General features: G+C 41.2%; 1 protein-coding gene across 1 annotated transcript in view; it reads left to right on the top strand.

Moving 5' to 3' along the window:
* Dner (delta/notch like EGF repeat containing) overlaps window positions 1–19,879 on the top strand; it is a 272,217-nt gene that overhangs the window by 161,542 nt on the left and 90,796 nt on the right. Inside the window, exon 6 of the mRNA XM_051190607.1 lies at window positions 17,762–17,915. Coding sequence (XP_051046564.1) covers window positions 17,762–17,915 — 154 coding nt within the window. The remainder of the gene's footprint in view (window positions 1–17,761; window positions 17,916–19,879) is intronic.

The raw sequence follows: 19,879 nt of genomic DNA, 5'->3' as shown, positions 1-19,879 counted from the left end.
CCTCCCATGGACAGTACTAACCAAAGTTAGTAGATTATGTTTTTTTAAAAGAAAGAAGACGTGAAATTAGGAGGGGAACATGTTGGAGGATATGGGCGAGTTGGAGGGAAATGGGATGGTACATATGATCACATTTCATCGTATACATGTATAAAATTCTCAGAGAATGAATAGTTGCAATAATAATGAAAAAGAAAAGTGTTTCATGATTGGAAACAGTGCACATGACACACAGTCTACTCACACTGTGACCTCTGTTATGCTCGGCATCCTCCAGCCTCCACTCATTTTTGTCTTAAACTACCCAAGGTGTCTCTGGCCAACACAACTGCCTTTAATTGACATTACCTGTATTTAATTTACTTCTTGGAATTCTAATTTGAAAGCCTAATTGTTGGAGGAAAGTTGCCATTTGCATTTGTGAAGCCTGTGCTACACTCACCGGCTTTGTTTTTAAAGACTTGTACTTCTGGCCACAGAAGTCTCCAGTCAGTTGTTTTACTTTTTGCCCATGTTCTGAGGTTCTGATCAGCTTTGGTTGTGCAGTTAAGAAATGCAAGTGTTGAGAATTTTATCTAGAAATATTTCCTCAACTTTGTGATTATTCCCAGAGACCTGAAATGAAAGTGGCTAGGAGCTGGGGAGATAGCTCAGTGGGTAAAGTGCTTGTTGATGAAGCACGAGGAAGTGAGTTCAAATCCCACAAACCCCTATGAAGCTGGGCATGACAGCAAGCATCTTAATCCAAATGCCCTTATGGGGAGACTGAAGGCTGAGGTAGGAGGATGCTCAGAAGCTTGTGGGCCAGTTTGCCTAGTGTATGTATTAGCAAAACGACCAACATACCATGTCTCAAATAAAGATGATGGAGAGGACCGATGCCCGAGGTTGTCTTCTGATCTCCACATGTGCTCTATGATACATGCGTGCCCAAACAAACACAAATATGTATATGTGTACATGTGCACACACACACACACACACAGATACAGAGACAGAGAGAGACAGAGGGAGGGAGAGAAGAGAGGGAGGCAAAGGGAGGGAGAGAAACATTTAAAAAGTGACTGCTCTGGTCCCATGCTGTTGAGCAGAAGACAGTGGGCTGAGAAGGCTACTTAGCTAGGTGCATGACTATCTGGGGTGGGGGAATCTTTTATCCAAATTTATTTGAGCCATCAGCTTGATAGGATGCTTGGATTTCTGGTTTTTCAGCTTGATTCCTTTGTAATAAAGGCAGGGTTTTCTATTTAAATGCAAATGTTCCTGAAATGGTAACACAGTAGGGTGTCATCTCTACTTAAAACCAGAATGACTTTGCTTCATAACCAGAAGGCAGGTACAGCCTGGCAGGGTTGTCTAGGAGAACAGAGATAGTGTTTGATAGGTTTGTCCGTGGGTTCTAGCCTTGCGCTTGGGAAGGCTAGTGATGTTCTAGCATTCTTGGAGAGTGGTAAGCAGGGTAAACCAAAAACTTGTAAAGGAGCCTGAGTAGCTCCTGGAAACTCTTCATTGGTGACACCTATGGCTTTGTGTTTCATTCCTCAGCAGGAATCCAGCTATACAACATTTGGAGCAGGCAGGATTCGAGCCAGTTCAGAGGATTCCCTTTGCCTTAAAACCTTTCCAACATAAGATTCTGAAAATTGTAATTAGAATAAAGGATTTGAGATTAACCTGAAGATGGTACTGAAGTGTGTGGTGGTACACTCCAGGGCACCCTGGCCTTAGAGGCTTGCCTGTGTAAAATAAAGGAAGCCTAATGTGTCTCTTGTCACCAAGTGGATCTGTGTTGGCTCAAAAACTTCCACATCCAACAGCTCCTTGGGACTCTGCATCATCTCCAGAGGATACAGAGGCTGTTGAAAAAAATGAAACACTGGCTTCTTCTTCTGAACCAAGGTCGTAATTCTGATGTTTTTGTCTAGGTGTCCCAAAGACTGAAAAGAGAACTACTAGCTTGTAGTGGTTAAAAGATGATGCATTAGGGGCTGGAGAGATGGCTTAGCAGGTAGGAGCACTTGTTGCTTTTATAGAGGACCTAAGTTGAGGGTTCAGTTCCAAGCACCCTCTTGGTGGCTTACAACCATCTGTAATTCCAGTTCCAGGTATCCAACATCCTCTTCTGGCCTTCATAGACACCAGGCACACAACTGACATATAGATATACATGCAGGCAAAACACTCATTTACAAGGAAAAAAAGTCTCATTAACCAAGAAAACATTGCAATTCTAGCATTCCCACATTCCAGATGTGTATGCAGATTTCTTTCTGGGTTAGAACTGGGGGATCATGCTATGATCACAAGGAAGGCATCCCTTTATGCACACTTCAGAGGTTACAAATAGTTGGAAAGCAAGCAGGATTAATTTCATATATGAATATTTAATGTTGATGAGTTTCTCTTAGAGATTATTAAAACGATTCATTTCTAATTATCCTGCAGAAACACATTTATTAGAGATAACCTGACTTTTATCCACCGTTCAAATAACAAAAACAATGAGTTTAATGAGGTAAGATTAATTCTAATGAATGACAGGACCTTCTCACTTTTGCTGATGTAATTTCAGTTTGTGTAGGTATGGATTTCACAAAGTAAGAGATGCCATGACTAGATAAAGGACTCTATAGGTAGATAATACACTAAATTGAGAAGTATTTTTTAAAAAGGTGTTTTTATGTATGTTTTATTTTATGTATGTAAATGTCTGCAAGTATGTACACATACCAATGTGTGCTTGGTACCCAAAGAGGCCAGCAGAGGGCACCAGAGCCCCTAGAACTGGAGTTACAGATTCTATGTGGATGCTAGGAACCAAACATGGGCCCTCTACAGGAGCATCCAATCCTCGTAACCACTGAGCAATTATTTCAACCTCCAAGAAAAGGGTTTTTTTTTTTTTTATTTTAAATTAAATTTTTTTTATACAAGTGATGTGTTCAGTCAATCCATTAGTATCTAGAATCACATAAATCTTTTAGGCCTTAGGTTTTGATATTAATAGTCTATGTTTAGGTAAATATATGTATTTCTACCAGAACAATTGAATGCAAATAGCATTACTTCCACAGGGAGACTAAACTATTAGCGTTATTGTTGTTCTTTATTTTTTTCATCTGTCTAGGTTGTAAGTTATTTCTCCCTGAATAAACATCTATTCGGCCTATTTGTTTATCCTGATCCTTATTTAACTGCAATATCTCTTTGCTCACAATCTCTCTATATTTGATTTGAGGCAATACATGAAGGCACATAAGTGGTAAAATTGTCTACTAAGAAAGCAATAGATACACAAACTAAGTAAAGATGTAATGTGAAGCCGGTTAAACCTGTAACTGGTCAGAGGAGGCCTGTGTGGTGGCTAGAGGTGGGGATGGGACACACTCACACATGCTGGCCAGCTGTGGCCCATGGTCTTATAGATAACAAATGTGGACAGATGAGGAGAGACAAGGATATGGGGTTGAAAGACGAAGAGAGGGTAAAGAACCTTGTACCAGAGAGGTGTGCTGAGACAGTGCCTTGTTGTCAAAGCTTTACCATACAGGCAGAGTTTTTCCTTCATAGTCCTGTCTCAGTAGCTTGAGTTTTTGAATTATTAAAATATAAGTATGTCATCTTCATAACCTCTCCCATGTTCCCCTGTCACTCCTTAAATTTGTGGCCTCTTTCCCTTAACTTATTATTCTCTCTCTCTCTCTCTCTCTCTCTCTCTCTCTCTCTCTCTCTCACACACACACACACACACACACACACACACACACACACCATGTAAAGACAACCTGCTAACTACATTTGTGTTGTTTGTATATGTGTTTTTAGGGCTGACTACTTGGTAACAGATAACCAGTCAGGTGACTTATCCATGGGGAAGACTGATTCACCCTCTCTCAGAGGTCCTTGAATGGCCTGCAGCTTTTTGTCTAGGGGTGGGGCCCCATGAGATTTTCCTAATCTAAGCTGGTATGTCAACTGGTGCTGTCATTGTTCAGGTCATGTTTAAGCAGCTGTGTTGTTGAGATTTCATTGGTGTTGCTTCCCTGCCAAGGTTAGAAGACACAATCTTGCAAGAGATTTCTTGGTCCTCTGACTCTTGCAAGCTTTCCAGCCCTTCTTGTGAGATGTCCAGTAAGCCTTATATATAGAGGTTGTGTTGTAGATGTATAAATTGGGGCGGGGCCACCCATGATCAATTTCTCTCTGTATTATGCTTTTCTATAATGGTCTCTGTCTGCTGCAAAGGGAAGCTTCTTTGTTGAGAGGTAAGAGCTACACTTACCTATGGGTATGAAGGGTAAATATTTAAAATTTAGTCAGGATTTATACTGATTTAGGAAAGTGTCACTAGTTCTTCTACAAAGGTTAACAATACTAGGCTTGACTTTCCTCCTGTTGAATGGGTCATAAATCTAATTAGACAGCTATTGGTCACTGCCAATATATAAATGCCACTGTTGCACCTTTCAGGCTATCTGACTGTGCTGGTCAAAGATGTGACTTGTAGACATTGTAGCTGGGTAAAAGTATTCATTGTTTCCCCCCTTGCCTGGTTGCACAGCATCTTCCAAAACTATAAAAGCTTGTCTTCAAAGAGAAAGCTTTCAGGCCAGCTTAAATCCTCCACAGGTGTGGTGTCTTCAGCAACAATAGGGACTTACCTTTAATCTCTGAAAGGCAGCTAAGGGTGTTAGCAGTAGCCTATATTGTCTTGGAAGCCTCTTGGACTCCCTTGACCAACAACTCAGAAGAATGTTTCTCATACCTGGTACTGGGGTTTTGTTAAACAGTGTATGCTTTTGCAGGGGAGGCATTATCATCCCAAATATCATATGTAATTTTAGGTAAATATAAAATAATATGATTCTCTAAGGCCTTTTGAAACATTCCTAGTCTTATTTATCACTCCTCCCTCCTACCTTTCTGTATTGTCCTTTCTCCCCACTTCCCATTTTTCCTCCTTCATATCATCCGTATCCTGCTATCTCCTCTCTAGAACTCCCTTTTCTTTTCTTTTTTCTGTTTATAATTTATTTTTATACTTCACATATTGATCCCAGTTCCCCCTCCCTCCCTCCCTCTCTTCCTCTCTCCCTCCTTCTATACTCCCCCCAGACCACCCTCCCATTCCTTTTCCCCCCACTCCACAGGGAGGGAGGTGCCTTCCAGGAGGGGCCAACAAAATCTGTCAAGTCATTTGGAGTAGGGACCAAGCCCTCCTTCCTGCCTCCAGGTTAAGGGAGTATCCCTCCATGGGGAACATGCTCCCAAAGTCCTTTTTGTGCACCAGGGATACATCCTGGTTCCACTGTCAGAGGTCCTTTAGACTGCCCAGGCCTTCTAACTGAGACCCATGTTCAGGGGGTCTGAGTCAGTTCAATGCAGGTTTCCCAGCTATCAGTCCGGGGGCCCACTAGCTCCTCCTTGTTCAGGTCAGCTGTCTCTGTGGGTTTCTGTAGCCTGGTCTTGTCCTACCTCTCTGCATCTGGATTCCAGTTTGGCTCAGTGTTTAGCTTGGGTGTCTGCTTCTGTTTCCAACAGGTACTAGATGAAGGCTCTATGATGGTGGATAAGTTAGTCATCAATCTCATTATCCTGGATAGAACCCCCTTTTCAACCCTAAGATCCACTTTTACTTGGTTTCTGAGGTTACTCCAGGTTATATACTTACATCTGAAGATTTGGCATCTGGAACCTCACATGAGAGAGAACATGAAACGTTTATCTTTCTAGTTCCATTCACTTACCTGCAAATTTCTTGATTTCACTTTCTGTATAGCAGAATAGTATTCCATGGTGTATATGTACCCCATTTTCAATATCTGTATCAGCTGAAGGACTGTTTAGGTTGTTTCCATTTCCTAGCTATTGTAAACAGAGCGGTAGGGAACATGGCTGATCAAGTAAGTATCCGTGGAGTAGAGTCGAGTCCTTTAGGCGTATACTAAGGAGTGATTTATCTGGGTCATATAGATTTATATTTTTGTAAACTCTCTACCCTTATTTCCATGGTAACTACATTAATTTTCAATCCAATCAAAAGTGAATGAGAGTTTCCAACCCCTCACATCCTTGCCAGAATTTGTTGTCATTTATTTTCTTAATCTTGCTCATTCAAAGTTGCTTTGATGTGCATTCCCCTAATAGCTAAAGATGAACACTTTTCGAGGAATTTCTTAGTCATTTGTAGTTATTCTTTTGAGAACTGTCTGTCTAGATTGATGGCCTATTTTTTAACTGGGTCACTTTTCTTCTTGACTATTTGTCTTTTTTTTTTTTTTTTTTTTTTTTGGTGAGTTCTTTATGTATCTTGGATATTAATCTGCTGTCAGATGGATAGCTGTCAGAGACTCTCTCCCATTCTGTAAACTTCCCTTTTATTCAGTTGGTTGCTTCTTTAGCCATACAAAAGCTTTATAGCTTTATGAAGTTCCATTTGTCAATTAGTAACCTTAATTTCTGGGCAAATAGAGTCCTGTTCAGAAAGTTCCTTTTTGTATCTATATTTTTTTTTTAGGAGACTGCTCCCATTTTCTCCTGGAAATTTTAGTATTTCAAGTTTCACATTCAGGTGTTTGATCCACTTGAAGATGATTTTTGTTTAGGATGATAGGTAGGGGTCTAACTGCATTACTCTCCATGGGAACATTTAGTGTTTCCAGTACCATTTGTTGAAGATGCTGTCTTTTCTCAAGTATGTTTTTGGCATCTTTGTCAATGTCAGATGATGACTGATATTGTTTGGGCCTTTATTTGGTTCCATTAGTCTACATGTCTATTTTTGTGCCAGTGTCATACTGTTGTTGTTGTTACTACTACTACTACTACTACTATTACTACTACTACTATAGCTCTGTAATAGCTTGAATTCTGGTATGGTAATCCCTCCAGACTCCTTTTTTTTTCATAAGATTGCTTTTGCTACACTTTGAATTTTAGGATGTTTAGAATCTTGAGTTTTGATTAGTGGCAAAAGTTCTGGGAATTCAATGATTCAATCCACAAAGTGACAAGGACTGACACCCAGAATTGCTCATAGGACCAGTGCAATCAGAGTTTTTTTTTCTCCACCAAGGGTCAAGGTGGACAGGCCTTCATCCAACACGATCAGCATCCCTGTGAGAAGTCACAGACATGTTGAGGAAGACACTCTGAGAAGGTGTGGTATCTACAAGCCAAGCAGTCAGGTCTCAGGAAAAACCAGCTCTGATTACACCTTGTACCATAGATCTGTAAGACATGTTTGTGATGGTCATTCCATGCAGACTGTAGTGCTGTATCATGGAACACTCACACACAAGTTTAGGGAGAGCATGGAAGAAACATATGAGGTAGCTGTTGGCACATTGTGGTGATATGAAGTCCCATGCACAGTGATCCTAGGCATTTGTGCCCCTCAATGAGACTCAACCGCAGGGTCACTGGATCCAAGAGTGGAATAGGCTTTTGGGGGGCATCCCCTTCAGAAAGTGCCCACCAGTGTTCCCCACACCAGCATTTTCAGGGTGCTGCCTGATGATGCCCTGCTTATACTTAGTCATCCCATGAACCTCTGTGTATTGTCAATAATAAGAATGTCTTTACAAAGGGATTTGAACTGCCCCCACCTGCCTGTGACTAGCCTCATGGCATGATCTGCTTCCAGTTGGCAAAACAATAAATATCAATTCTGTGAGGCCACTGGGAGTATTGATGGTAGTGGTACTCATGTGATCTGTGACCGATGGTGGGGTCTTCTCCACAGCATGAGAATTTGGTTCTTGTCCTGCTCCTGTTTAAATTTTCATCCTTTGAGGGTGTTACCACAGGCTTATCATCTTTGCTTCCATGGACAGTAACCCCAGAAAGACATTGGGGGGTCTGCATTCTCTAATATCTCTTTCTTATTGATAACTTATTTATAATTTTCCATTTTCCTAAAGCTTTTTTCCCCCTTACAGTTTTCTTTTGATATAATAAAGAAAAGAATAGGAGGCTGAATGGAATTTTAAAGTGGAAAAAAAAATAGAATGGTACTTGTTGACTTGTGTTTTGTTTTTGTTTTTGTTTTTGAGGGGAGAGGAAATTCAATAAAAGGCTAGTTTTCAATGATGTAAGGTCAAACATTTGCTTAGATTAGAACATGGTAGTAGATAAGCATACAGCTGTTAGTGAGTTGCAGATTAAGGCTGATGACATGGAAGTCTCATGCCTCACTCCAAACACCCCAGTACTTCAGAGAACACTCCAGGTGCCAGGATGTGGTTGGGAAATGAGTCACTTGCTTTCTCCTCCCTCAAGGAATAAAGTCAACTCTACTGTCCTTTCAAAGGAAGTGTACTCTTTTCTATAATCTCTAAAAAGATTTGTTTTATGTATACGAATGTTTGGCCTGCATGTATATGGTATGTGTGCATCAGGGCTGATACCCTCAAAGGCCAGAAGAGGGCAACATCTTCTCTGCAACTGGAGTTATAGACCCTTGCGAGCCAACATGTAGGTGCTAGGAATTGAACCTGGGTCTTTTGAAAACACAGATGAACTGTTTATCTAATTTGTTGTTGACTATTTGAAATTTCATGTTTAAGCCCAAGGAATAAATTCTATGAATTCATGAACGCCAGGTCTGGAACTGAATGTTTAGATGGTATGTATAATTCTGTTTAATGTTGGTTTTCAAAAAAAAAAAAAAAAAAAAAAGCTGCTACATTTGCAATTAATTGGCTCAAATAGAAGTGCAATGGTGTCTAAGACTGATGTCAAAGTAAATGCATGGACTGTGAGCCATAGGAGCGTGTTTTTGAAATTATAATGTAATGAATCATAGAGCGGGGGGGGGGGGGAGCTGGCCAAGAGACAGGGACAGCAAACATGCTGTGCTTAGTAAACTCTCCTCTGAGCACTGTGCCCCCCAAAGAGGCATCAATTTGTCTCTGTGGCCAGGTTCCAGACGCTCTTGTGTGGCCTCAGCTAAGGAAAAGACATTTATAGGCATTTTGACATTGTAAGAAGAAATCTCTTAAAGTTTGTATCCAAATAATCCTTTTTGCCTGTTGAAACATGGAGTCAGAGTTTTGAGAAAGGCTAAATTCAATGCAGTCTTGGCGTGCTAGACTATCTTTCCAATAATTCTGTTACAGTTAGTCAAAGAAAGTTTTGTTAGGATATTTTAAAAAAGATTTATTTTTATTTATTTTTATTTAGTGGTCTCTCTTTCTCTCTCCCTCCGCCTCTCTCTCTTTCTCTCTATATCATGTAGAAGCCAAAAGAGCGCATCAGGTGCTGTCCTTAACACTCCCCACCTCAGGTGCTGTCCTTAACACTCCCCACCTATCCCCTTGACTCTCTGACTCTCCCTGAACCTGGGTCTTGAATTTTCCTGGCCAAATTGGAAGCCAGCAAAATCTGCTGGCTTCTTATCTCTGCCTTGCTCAGAGCTGGGGTTATTATTTCATGGGTGTGAAGTCAAATTCTCATGTTGCATACACAGCAAGCATTCTTAATTGCTGAGCCATCTCTACAGGGCAATGGTTAGAATTTTATACCCTCGTGTTAGTGCTCATCAGCTCTGGAACTTCAGGTCCCGTGACCCCATAGTCTGTTTTTCACAGCTGAATGGGGGTGGGCTAATGGATTCTCAGATGAAGATAATATGACCAGGTTTTTGAAGTCTTGGTTGCCACAGATTCAGGGCCTTTGGGAGGCATCTCTGTGCTTCATGTTGGAATCTGGCTCCTGGTGTGTGGTTTTATGAGTGACAGAAGCTAGTTGGGTCTCTCCACCTCCTAACCCAATGCTCATTCACAGTGAGCTGACCTCTCAGCAAATACATACGCTGAAAGCCCTCATTCCTGGAATCATCTTTATAGACAGTTATTCCTGGAACTCCTCCAAAAGCAAGAAAATTCCAGCCAATACTTCTCAGTACTGCAGTTAGCATACTGAAGTCTTCAGAAAGTTTGCTCTCAGCCGTGGCAGACTGGAACTCTTCTCTTCCAGCTGAGGCTCAGGCTGGGTGTGCCCTGTTCATGACCTCTGGCTGCTGGGGAAGTAGAGTAGTGACCACACCTACCTCCACTTTCCTTTGGCTGACCTCTCTCTTCAGGCACACTGGCCTGCTTTGATGGAAATGTGCTCTGTTTCTTGATCCATGTCTACAAGGGGAAAATATGTCAGTCCCGTAGGACGAGCCCAGTTTTCCCTCCACACAAAGATAGGAAATAAATCTCTGGAGTGAGATTTGCGCAGGATACCTCCCCACCACTGACCCCCCCCCAGCAACAGCAGCAGCTGGCTCCTCAGGGGTGAGCTGGACACAGTGCTGAAGTGGATGTTTTCTTTCTTGGTCCTAAGCCAGGCTCTCAAAATAAGAACAACACGTTCCGTTATGGAAAATTTCAGCGTATATGCAAGCACAGATCTGCATTACTTGGCTCCACCAGTCATCAACTCAGTAGGCAGGTTTTGACCTTGCCAGCATCCAGATGCTTAACTGTGAATAACCCAGATGTCCTTTGGAATCCAGCTGGTCTCTCCTGTAAATCAGTGTTGGCTGGGAGAGTCCTTTAGAGCAGAATGGGTTGAAACATCTTTGCTGCATTTTCATAGGCACAGGGACCTGTTAGGCACTCTGGTTCAGGATGCTCTTTCTAATCCTTGTTGCAGTTAGGCCCTCTGTATGGACCAGTGGTCAATACAGACCAGTGGATGTATCTGTGATGATATATGTATGTATGTGTATATATTTCACACCTATTGTGGGAGAGATAAAAGATAAATGACAGAGAGATAAAGATAGATGTGTGTGTGTGTGTGTGTGTGTGTGTGTGTGTGTGTGTGAGTGAGAGAGAGAGAGAGAGAGAGAGAGAGAGAGAGAGAGAGAGAAGGGGGGATGGAGGAGAGGACCCTGATCTTGTATAGAACTCTCCTGCAGTATCTACTTACTTAATTTAATGAAGCTGCAACATTCGGTATAACTGAGATCTTAGATTCAAGTACCTCCCCTTTAGCAAAGGATAGACGAGGCTCTCTATATACGTCAGAATTTTATTTCCATAACAAATACCCATGAGAAACTTTTAGAGGAGGAACAATTTATTCTGACTTTCGGTTTCAGAGTCCACGGCTGCCCAGTTTCCTCACTCGTAGGCCTGTGGCATAGCAGAAACATCCCAGTGGAAGAGCACAAGGGGAGAGATGTTCTCATATCACAGGAACCAGAGGAAGAGGACAGGGAGGAGAGAGAAGACAGGCCAGTGGCAAGAAATAGCCTTCAAGGATATGCTGCCAGTGATCTGTTTCCTAGCTAACTGGGACTCATCTCTTGTTGCTACCACCTTTCAATAACAATATAAAGTTATGAATTCATAAATGCATTAGTTCACTGGTGACGGCCGAACCCTCGTGTTCCAGTTGCTTTCACTGGGAACCGGGTCCTCCCCATATAAGCATTCTGAGGGAGCCCTTCCTATTCAGTCATAAGAGTCCCTCAAGTCCTTGTACTCAGGCACTTGATAGACAAACAACATCTTCAACCAGCAAGAAGACGGTTTATGCCTTGCATCGACATTTGGATGAATGTGATATTCTCAAGAAAATGAGAGACTTGAGGGAATGAACAGAAAGGACAGTCTAATGCAGAGATAAGGGAGGCAGCCTGACAGGAAAGCAATGGGTACGAGCACAGAAAATCAGCGCAGGCACTGGCATGCTGTACATGCTTGGGGTCTATTTCAGAGTATGCATGCAGGGTGGCTCCCAGAGCTGTCCTACACCCAAGGCTGCGCTGAGGGTTACAGCGGATCCTCAGCGCAGTGAATGGAAAAGGACTCAGAGTCCAACAATATGAGTTTAAACTTTAACCTTGTACTTGCTAGCTGGGACATTTTAAGCCATTTATCTGATTTATCTGTTGAGTTTGTTTGCATTTTATAAAACGGACCTGGCGATACCCACCTGGCAGATATAGGGCAGGTTAACAAGATAATTCTATGTAAGCAAAATTCTCCAACAACAAAATCCATTATCTAGGGCAGCTGGTGTTTCTGTGTCCACACTGATGTCATGAGGGCATCAAAATCAAGTGTGTTTTCTTTGTGCCATTCTTATGGAGAAGCTGGCCTTTTCACATTTTTATTTTTAAATATTTGTTTTTATTCCATGTGTTTGGGTGCTTTTGCCTTCATGTAACGTCTGTGCATTATGTGTGTGCCCGATGCCTAAGGATACCAGAAGAGCGCATTAGATGCCCCAGAACTAGAGTTAGAGACCATTGTAAGCCACCATGTGGTACTAGAAACTGAACCCAGGTTGTTTGGAAGAGCAGCCAGTGCTCTTTACTACTGAGCCATCTCTTTAGTCCCAAGTTCTGATTTTTAGAGAGAGAAATACAGTTTCTCAGATGGAATGGTTATTTTGGGGCTGGCTTGTCTGTCCACTAGTAGTGAGATTTTTTTTTTTTTTTGAAGATGTAAAAAAGACAAAGGATGAGACATTCAAAGTAGGGCCTTGAATATTGTGCTGGGGAGTGCAGACTCATATATTAAGCTCTATTTTATATAATATTCTCAGTGTTATATAATACTGAAAAAAAATCCCAGTCTAGGCCAGGATAGAGGCCTCCATAGGTCAGGTGGCAAGAGGTGAGTTAGGAGGAAGTAGCCACGTAGAGCTTTGAATGACTTACCACAGTGAGCTCAAAAGGGACAGTTGGGTGCCCATGCTGTCTGCACCACTGATAAGGAAAACGTTGTTGGGACTCACAGCATGAGTGAGTGTCCCTGGGTACGACTTGCTTCACATGGTATATGGCATCTGCTGCTCTTGACCACATCCTTATGGTAAGTGCAATTGTAGGGTACTTACAATACTCAATTGATGATGTGAAATGAAGTAGCAACTCCTCAGTGAGAACAGTTTTGCCAGGGAATAAGAATATATGGCTGGGGTTCTGACTGTCATGGCCAACTTGATTTAAGAGAAATGAAAAGTTCTTATTTCTGATTGTACTGAGAAGGATTGATTTATTTTAGAGACAGAATTTCTGTTATATAGTCAAGGATGACTTTGAACTCCTTGTCCTCTTGCCTCTACTTAACAGGTGTGTGCTACCTGGCCTTTTGTTTCTGTGAGACAGGGTTTCACACTGTAGCCTAGGCTGGCCTCAAACTCATGGTACTCCTTTTGCCTTCGTCTACTAGAATCATAGGCATGAACCACCAAGGTCAGCTAAATTCTATGTCTGTATAGTTCTTTAAGCATTTGTGCTCTCTATTAGGCATTGAATGGGATCAAAGTTGATCTATGCTCCACCATATTCCCTACCTTCTCATACTGCTCTACATTCCTATGTGGCAGGGTGTATCTGTTGTCACTCTAAGATCTTACTTCCAAAGAATGTGTCCATATAAGCTCTACAAACAGGCATAGTTTCTTTCTGCCCTTCACCACTTCCCTGGAACCCAAAACATCACGACACACAATGGGTGCAAAGCGCGCTTGCCGAATGAGTGTGATTAATGAATAAGTGCTGGGCAACATCTCTTTTACATCATCTGGAAAGAATGAGCATTTTATAGTGTGGAATAAAGATGCTGCACATGTTTGGAAAATTGCCTAAGATGGCAGGACTGACATTGTTATATGGAAATTGAAGAAGTGAATGAAATGTTCCTAAGTGGCTCTCCAGCTTCTATTCTAAGGAGGCTGTAGGACCATTGTTTTAGGATTGTTTATTATGCAGGGAAACTATAGTAAAGAGACAAGGTAATATAGTATCAAGTACCATTACTATGCCAGTATCCTTTTGGGTCACTTTTGGTACATCCTTCCTCAAGTTTTATATCATGCCAGAAGCCAGAACTTATAAGGCTGTCTATATCAACAATTCTCAGTATCGACACCATAAACATTTGGGACTGAAACATCCCTTAAGGTGCACTGTGCAATGTTTAGCAGCATCCCTAAACTTCATTCATTAGATACTAATAGCAGGTCCCCAGCTGTGACCACCGGGCATCTTTCCAGATATTGATGATGTGTTCTGTGGGTAAATAGTTCCCAAAGAATCACTGCTCAGTGAGCTGTTGAGTGGGTGGGTAACCAAATGTACGTATTACTGAACATTGCTTTAACCTGGAACTCTTCAATGTAAGCCCCTGAGAAAGATTCATTAATATACAAATAGAATATTTGACTTCAAGCTGTTGAGGAAAATTGATATTCTATTCTGAGTTTGAAAGTTAATCTCTGAATGACACTTTTCATATTACTTCAAAACTACTTGTGCATGAACAATATTTTGACAGGGGAGCTTCTTTCAATGGATTAGGTGAGCTACTAACTTCAAAGACATCCTATGTCTTTTAGGCTGGCAGCATTAATTGGACCCAGATTAGTGAAATTATGGGGTACACATTAACGTTCTCAAGGATATTTTATGGCTTTAAATGATTATAAAAGTTTTCCATATAAATACACTAACATAGTTTTTTCTATTATGAAAATGCACAGTTTCTTACAAGTCTACAGTCTCGAAACTATCAAACAAACTCCTTTATTGGTCGAGTTTGTTCTTTGGTAATTGTACTCATGTATATAATGCTGTCTCATCACCCTTCCCCCTTTAGTCCTTCTCATCACTATCAATGCTCTTTCTTACAATGCTTTTTCAGATGTGTGACTTTGCTTTGGTTTTGTAATCTACTTGGTTTAACCAGGGCCATGTGTGTGGCCATTGGATTGGAACCTGATGGGGTCAGTGTACAACTGAAAGCATCTCCATGAGTCTGTCAAGAACAAGTGTTTAGCACCAAGGGTGTGGCTCCCTGAGCTCCTTCTCCATCCAAACTAAACCTTTTGACATTGCAGGGAAGTTCGCTGTTCTTGCATGAACTTGAACTTTATGGGTATGTGCTGCAGAAGATGCAAACGTTTAACAAAAAACGTTTCATATTCATGGGTATTTGAACATCTGTTAATTTCTTTCCTCACTCATCAAACAAAATTAAAACCCATTCAGTGTTTTGCTTTGTCAAAAAGCAATGGGTTTAGCAGTTTCTTATCACTTCTTTCAGTGTTCCTGCTTAAAGCGAAGCAAAATAAAGCATGTGTCTCTATTGTAGCTTTAAGTACAAATAGAAGCCAGCTCAATAATATTTGATATTATTTATATCAGATTTTAATAATTTGTTTACAATCAACATGTTTTTCATGGTACTCACTAGGTAAGTTAAGTGCAAAATGCATCTCTCAGCTAACTGAGGCAAATTATTTGTAATATAGAACATCTGGATACAAACCAAGCAAAATAGACAACAGCTGCCTATACCAATGGCATATTGCAATTTACCGCCACAGGAGGCCTTTCTGTGTTGGGTGTGTGCACAGTATCTATTATATATTTCAAAGGTGGTTATGAATTTCCCTTTGCACAAAGGCCTGCAGACACAACTCTTGCAAATATTGAATGTGTCTTCTCTTTTGCATTTGAACAAAGAAAAGATTTTTCTCACAATGTAGTTCTAGAGAGAGGAGTTTCTTATTTAAGAATCTCTATTGCTAACAGTCCTCATGTAGCTTCAGCCAGTCACAGTATCTCTGCAAACACAACCAAGAGGAAAGCCAGCATCATGGGAAGCCACATGAGCCCAGCAACTCTTGCTAGAGTGCAGAGGGATAGGGGAGGACTGGTCAGCAGGATGAGCTCTGGGAGGTGCTAGATACCCGTGCAGGGAATACAGCTTTCACTGAAGAGAGCCTGCTGCTTTGATTTTTAGCTGTTCTGTGTCTAAGGAAGACCAGGTCCTTGAACTAAATAAAGGAGAGTTGGTTGTGAAGATCAAACGGGAACTCATCCTGTTCCTGTAGAGGAAAGAAACTGCATACACACTGGCAGTTTGATAATTTTCAAGGTTGTATTTTATTTTATATTTTTGGTCTGGCCCTTGTTTGGTTGGTAAGTTGAAGTGTATTGCTGTTCCTTGATTCAGCCACTTGTGAAGGACACCCTTTTATGATGTAAAACATGATCTCATGTGCAAGGGATAGGCTTTCTTAGAAAGTGAGTCTGATGCGGGCAGGAGGGCAGGAATGGAAGATGCTACAAGTATAATTATGAATGGAACAAAAGCCAAATGAAAGCCATTTTGCAGAATGACTTTAGTCAGTGTTCCAGGAACATAATGATGAGTCAATGCTAGGAAATCTAGATGTTCAATTTATATAATAACAAAACACAAATGAGAGCAATAATAATTTATACAGAACCTAAAATAGCATTGATACAATTCAACAGCCATTACAGCATCCCACTTTGGGGTAAATTCTGAAAACATCTTTGAGATAAAAATAAAACAGCTGCTGATATGACTGAATTACAGAGAAGGGTTGACATTGTTATTTGCAATCGATACAATTTTTGTTCTGTTTTTTTTTATTGTTCAGAAAGTCTTGAGATTCAAACTGCCCCATGGTGAAAGGTCAGTATGATGACTGGTAACAAAATCCTAGCATTTTATGTCAGGAATGATCACTAGAGAGAATAATGGCACCAGGAGAATGGAATGAGGAAGCTCTTTTGTCACCTACCAAGAAATTTAAATGTATAGAAGTACTATCAAGAAACGTACAATGGTTAAACTGGATTGAGAGACAGTATAATAAAGAGAAGCATGGGCAACTCTGTCTTCTTGCAGGAGGAAGGAAGGTATGGGTTGTGCTGATAGGGCGCTAGATGGAGGTCCTGAAAAATCTCTTTAGTGGCTGTCTTAGTTAGGGTTTCTATTCCTGCAACATGACACCATGACCATAAAGCAAGCTGGGGAGGAAAGGGTTTATTGGCTTACACTTCATCATTGCTGTTTATCACTGAAGGAAGTCAGGACAGGAACTCACACAGGGCAAGATCCTGGAGGCAGGAGCTGATGCAGATGCCATGGAGGGATGCTGCTTACCTGCTTGCTTCCCATGGTTTGTTCAGCCTGATTTCTTATAGAACCCAGCACTAGCAGCCCAGGATGACACCACCCACGGTGTCTGAAGTGCATGGTGTTTTTATCAATAGGGACTTAGGAAAGTCTAGGTTTATATGGGCTTTTCAGCTACTTCAAAAATAAAGATTCAAGTCAGAGTCATTTCTTTGAGTCCTATGTTTGAGTTGTAGTACTGTATTGGGGTCACATGACTGTAATGAATGAAATGAAATGCTTCTTGAATCAGATTCTTCATATTTTCCCTTGTTCCCAGGGACTCTTTGAGATCAATTTATAAAGTGATTCAATGAGTCTGCTTGGTGCACTGGAAAGATGGGCCAAGTAGGCCATTTGGTAGCATTTGGGTTGTAAGCATCATCCATGCAGAGGATTTGAGCTGCTTGGCATAGTATCTAAGTTGGATGGCTAAAGCATGGTGTACTGTGGCAAAGCTGTCATTCCCATGGGTTAGCAAAACTTCATTTTTAGTTTAAAACAAGTTGTTCTTTCTATTTCTGTTTTGGGAAGGTTGAAAGTGGTTGGGATAAATACGAATAAGCTATAAAAACAAATGCCTAAAATTAAACCGCAAAAAAAAAAAAAAAAAAAAAAAAAAAAAAAAAAAAAGCCACGTACTATTTTTCACATAGCACAATTTAACCAGATTATGACGTAAAGTTGGGTCATTAAATCACTCAGCACTGATATCTTTATGAAAGGACACAGGACTTTTGAGCCTTCAGTTTCACCCAAAACACGTGTTTTATGGAGTATTGTGTTCAGGTATCACACACTCTCTTTTTGTGTCTCAGGCAATGTTCTCCTGCACCTGCGAGGATCAGTACATTGGCACATTCTGTGAAGAATTTGATGCCTGCCAGAGGACACCCTGCCAGAACGAGGCGAGCTGTATTGATGCAAATGAGAAGCAGGATGGGAGCAATTTCACTTGCCTTTGCCTTCCTGGTAAGGTTTGCTCAGCCAGTAGCCAACGAATGTCTCTCTGGAGAACAAGCTGGAGAATGTATGCACATCAATTATGGTTGGGCAAACGATGCTTTGTTCAGCTGCTGGGCAGAAGGATCTCATTTGAACTCATCAGTCTGCATAGACTTAAGGACTGGAAGAAGGAAGTACACAAGGGGCCAGATACACCTTGGCTTGCTCTCAGGTGTTAGAATGCAGCCCATCATTGTTCAGGAAAAAGATATTCTTAGTCAAGTATCAGACCATGTTTTAGAAAACAATTGTATGAGTATGTCTTGAAATGGGTAGTGTTCCTCTAGGTGATTACGTTAAGTCGCTCAAGAAAAATCTGGGATGAGCCACAGAAGTTGTATGTACAGGCCACCCAGCCTCCTCTTTACGATCGCTTCCGTTTGTTTTTGTGTGGCCCTCAGCCTGAGTTCCCAGTAAGCTGTTCTCCATCTCAGGGCAAGTCTTGATCAATATGGGGTATTCTTGAATGGAACATGGGACTGGAAATTCTCTAAGCTTTTGAGCATCTTGATATGTCTATGAAATAGTGAGAGGACTTTAAATTTTTCTCTTGCCATGTGAACAACTCCAATCACTTTGCTCCTGTGCATCTCATCCTGTTGCCAGTTTCTGCTACTGTGTGGGATCTTGGGAGTGAGGTAGGTGTTGGAAGTGGAGAGTGGGGATGGAGAAATGGGAATCATAGAGGTTAGATACTCATTGTATGAAACACAGCCCAACAGTGTAGAGATTTATAAACTGGAAATGAGAGTTCTTACTTATTCTAGCCCAAACTTAATCAAATCCTTTTATTCTTTGAGAATTTCATATATGCATATAATGAAATAGGATTGTATCCATCTCCCATTTGCCCCCTCCACCTGCCCGGGCATCTCCCTCACATGCTCCCCTCTCAACTTTATATCCTTCTATGATCCTTAAAAACTAGTTCACTAAATCCAGTTCATCGGTGTCCTTAGTTCCTCGAGTCCGTGTTGGTAGAAGAAAGAGTGACCCTGGTAGCAGCAGGGGATCAGCATCTGATGAACTGAATCCCTGGCAGCTTCACGGAAGCCTTTTTGCCGTTGCACAAAAGGCACTGTCAGCACGTCAATTTCTGCATACCCAAACCTCTTATCTGATCTAGGAGGTGTCTGAAGGAACCATCACCTAAGCAGTTCTCAGACTTCCTGGCTTGCCAGGTGTGTCTGGGGACTAAGTTATACAAAGGCTGTGAATCTGTAAACCTCAGATGACAATCACTGACTGCACAAAAGGTTACTCCAAAGCCCAGGTGCCATCACTCCTAATTCATGGCAGATACAATGGCTCTGCGGAATCTCTCACTACTCCAGTTAGTGCCGCCCACATCTCCACATCTCCCCATGTACGGGACCATCACAGGAGCAGGGACCTACCAGTGGCCAAACCCTCAATAAAAAGAATGGTTCTGTCTCCCCAGCCCCTATCTCCTGCCATCAGCTCCATCAGTCAGGGGTGAGACCTCGCCCATCTGTGTTAGAATTCTGGCTCGCTTGGTTTTATGCAGGTCTTGTGCAGTCAGGCAGTTATGGTTTATGAAATTTTTTTTTGATTCATGGGTAATCTAGAGATTATTGATATAGTGGATTAGAATTTGGGTTGATTCAATAACAAACTCTTGTGTCCTTTGATTTTCATTTTGGATTTTAAAAGCAATAGCTTGTAGGCAGGACCTTTCTAGTTGTTGAGACTGAAATCATGGGTTTCAGAAAAGCCATGTACATGTCTGAACATCATACTGTGAGTTCTATATTGTTGTTACAATTTGTATTATAAGGAAAATGTTATCATCAAGTGTGGTAGGTATTTCTCTTGAAACTGGCAATACTTTAGAAAGAAGATTATCAAAGACATCAAATATTGCAGGAGAATTTAACAGGCGGTACTGAATTTGTAATAAATTAAATCAG

The sequence above is a fragment of the Phodopus roborovskii genome, unplaced genomic scaffold, assembly GCF_943737965.1.
Source record: "Phodopus roborovskii unplaced genomic scaffold, PHOROB, whole genome shotgun sequence".
NCBI lineage: Eukaryota > Metazoa > Chordata > Mammalia > Rodentia > Cricetidae > Phodopus > Phodopus roborovskii.
The sequence above is the reverse complement of the archived record's forward strand: the minus strand, read 5'-3'. Positions and strand labels throughout refer to the sequence as shown.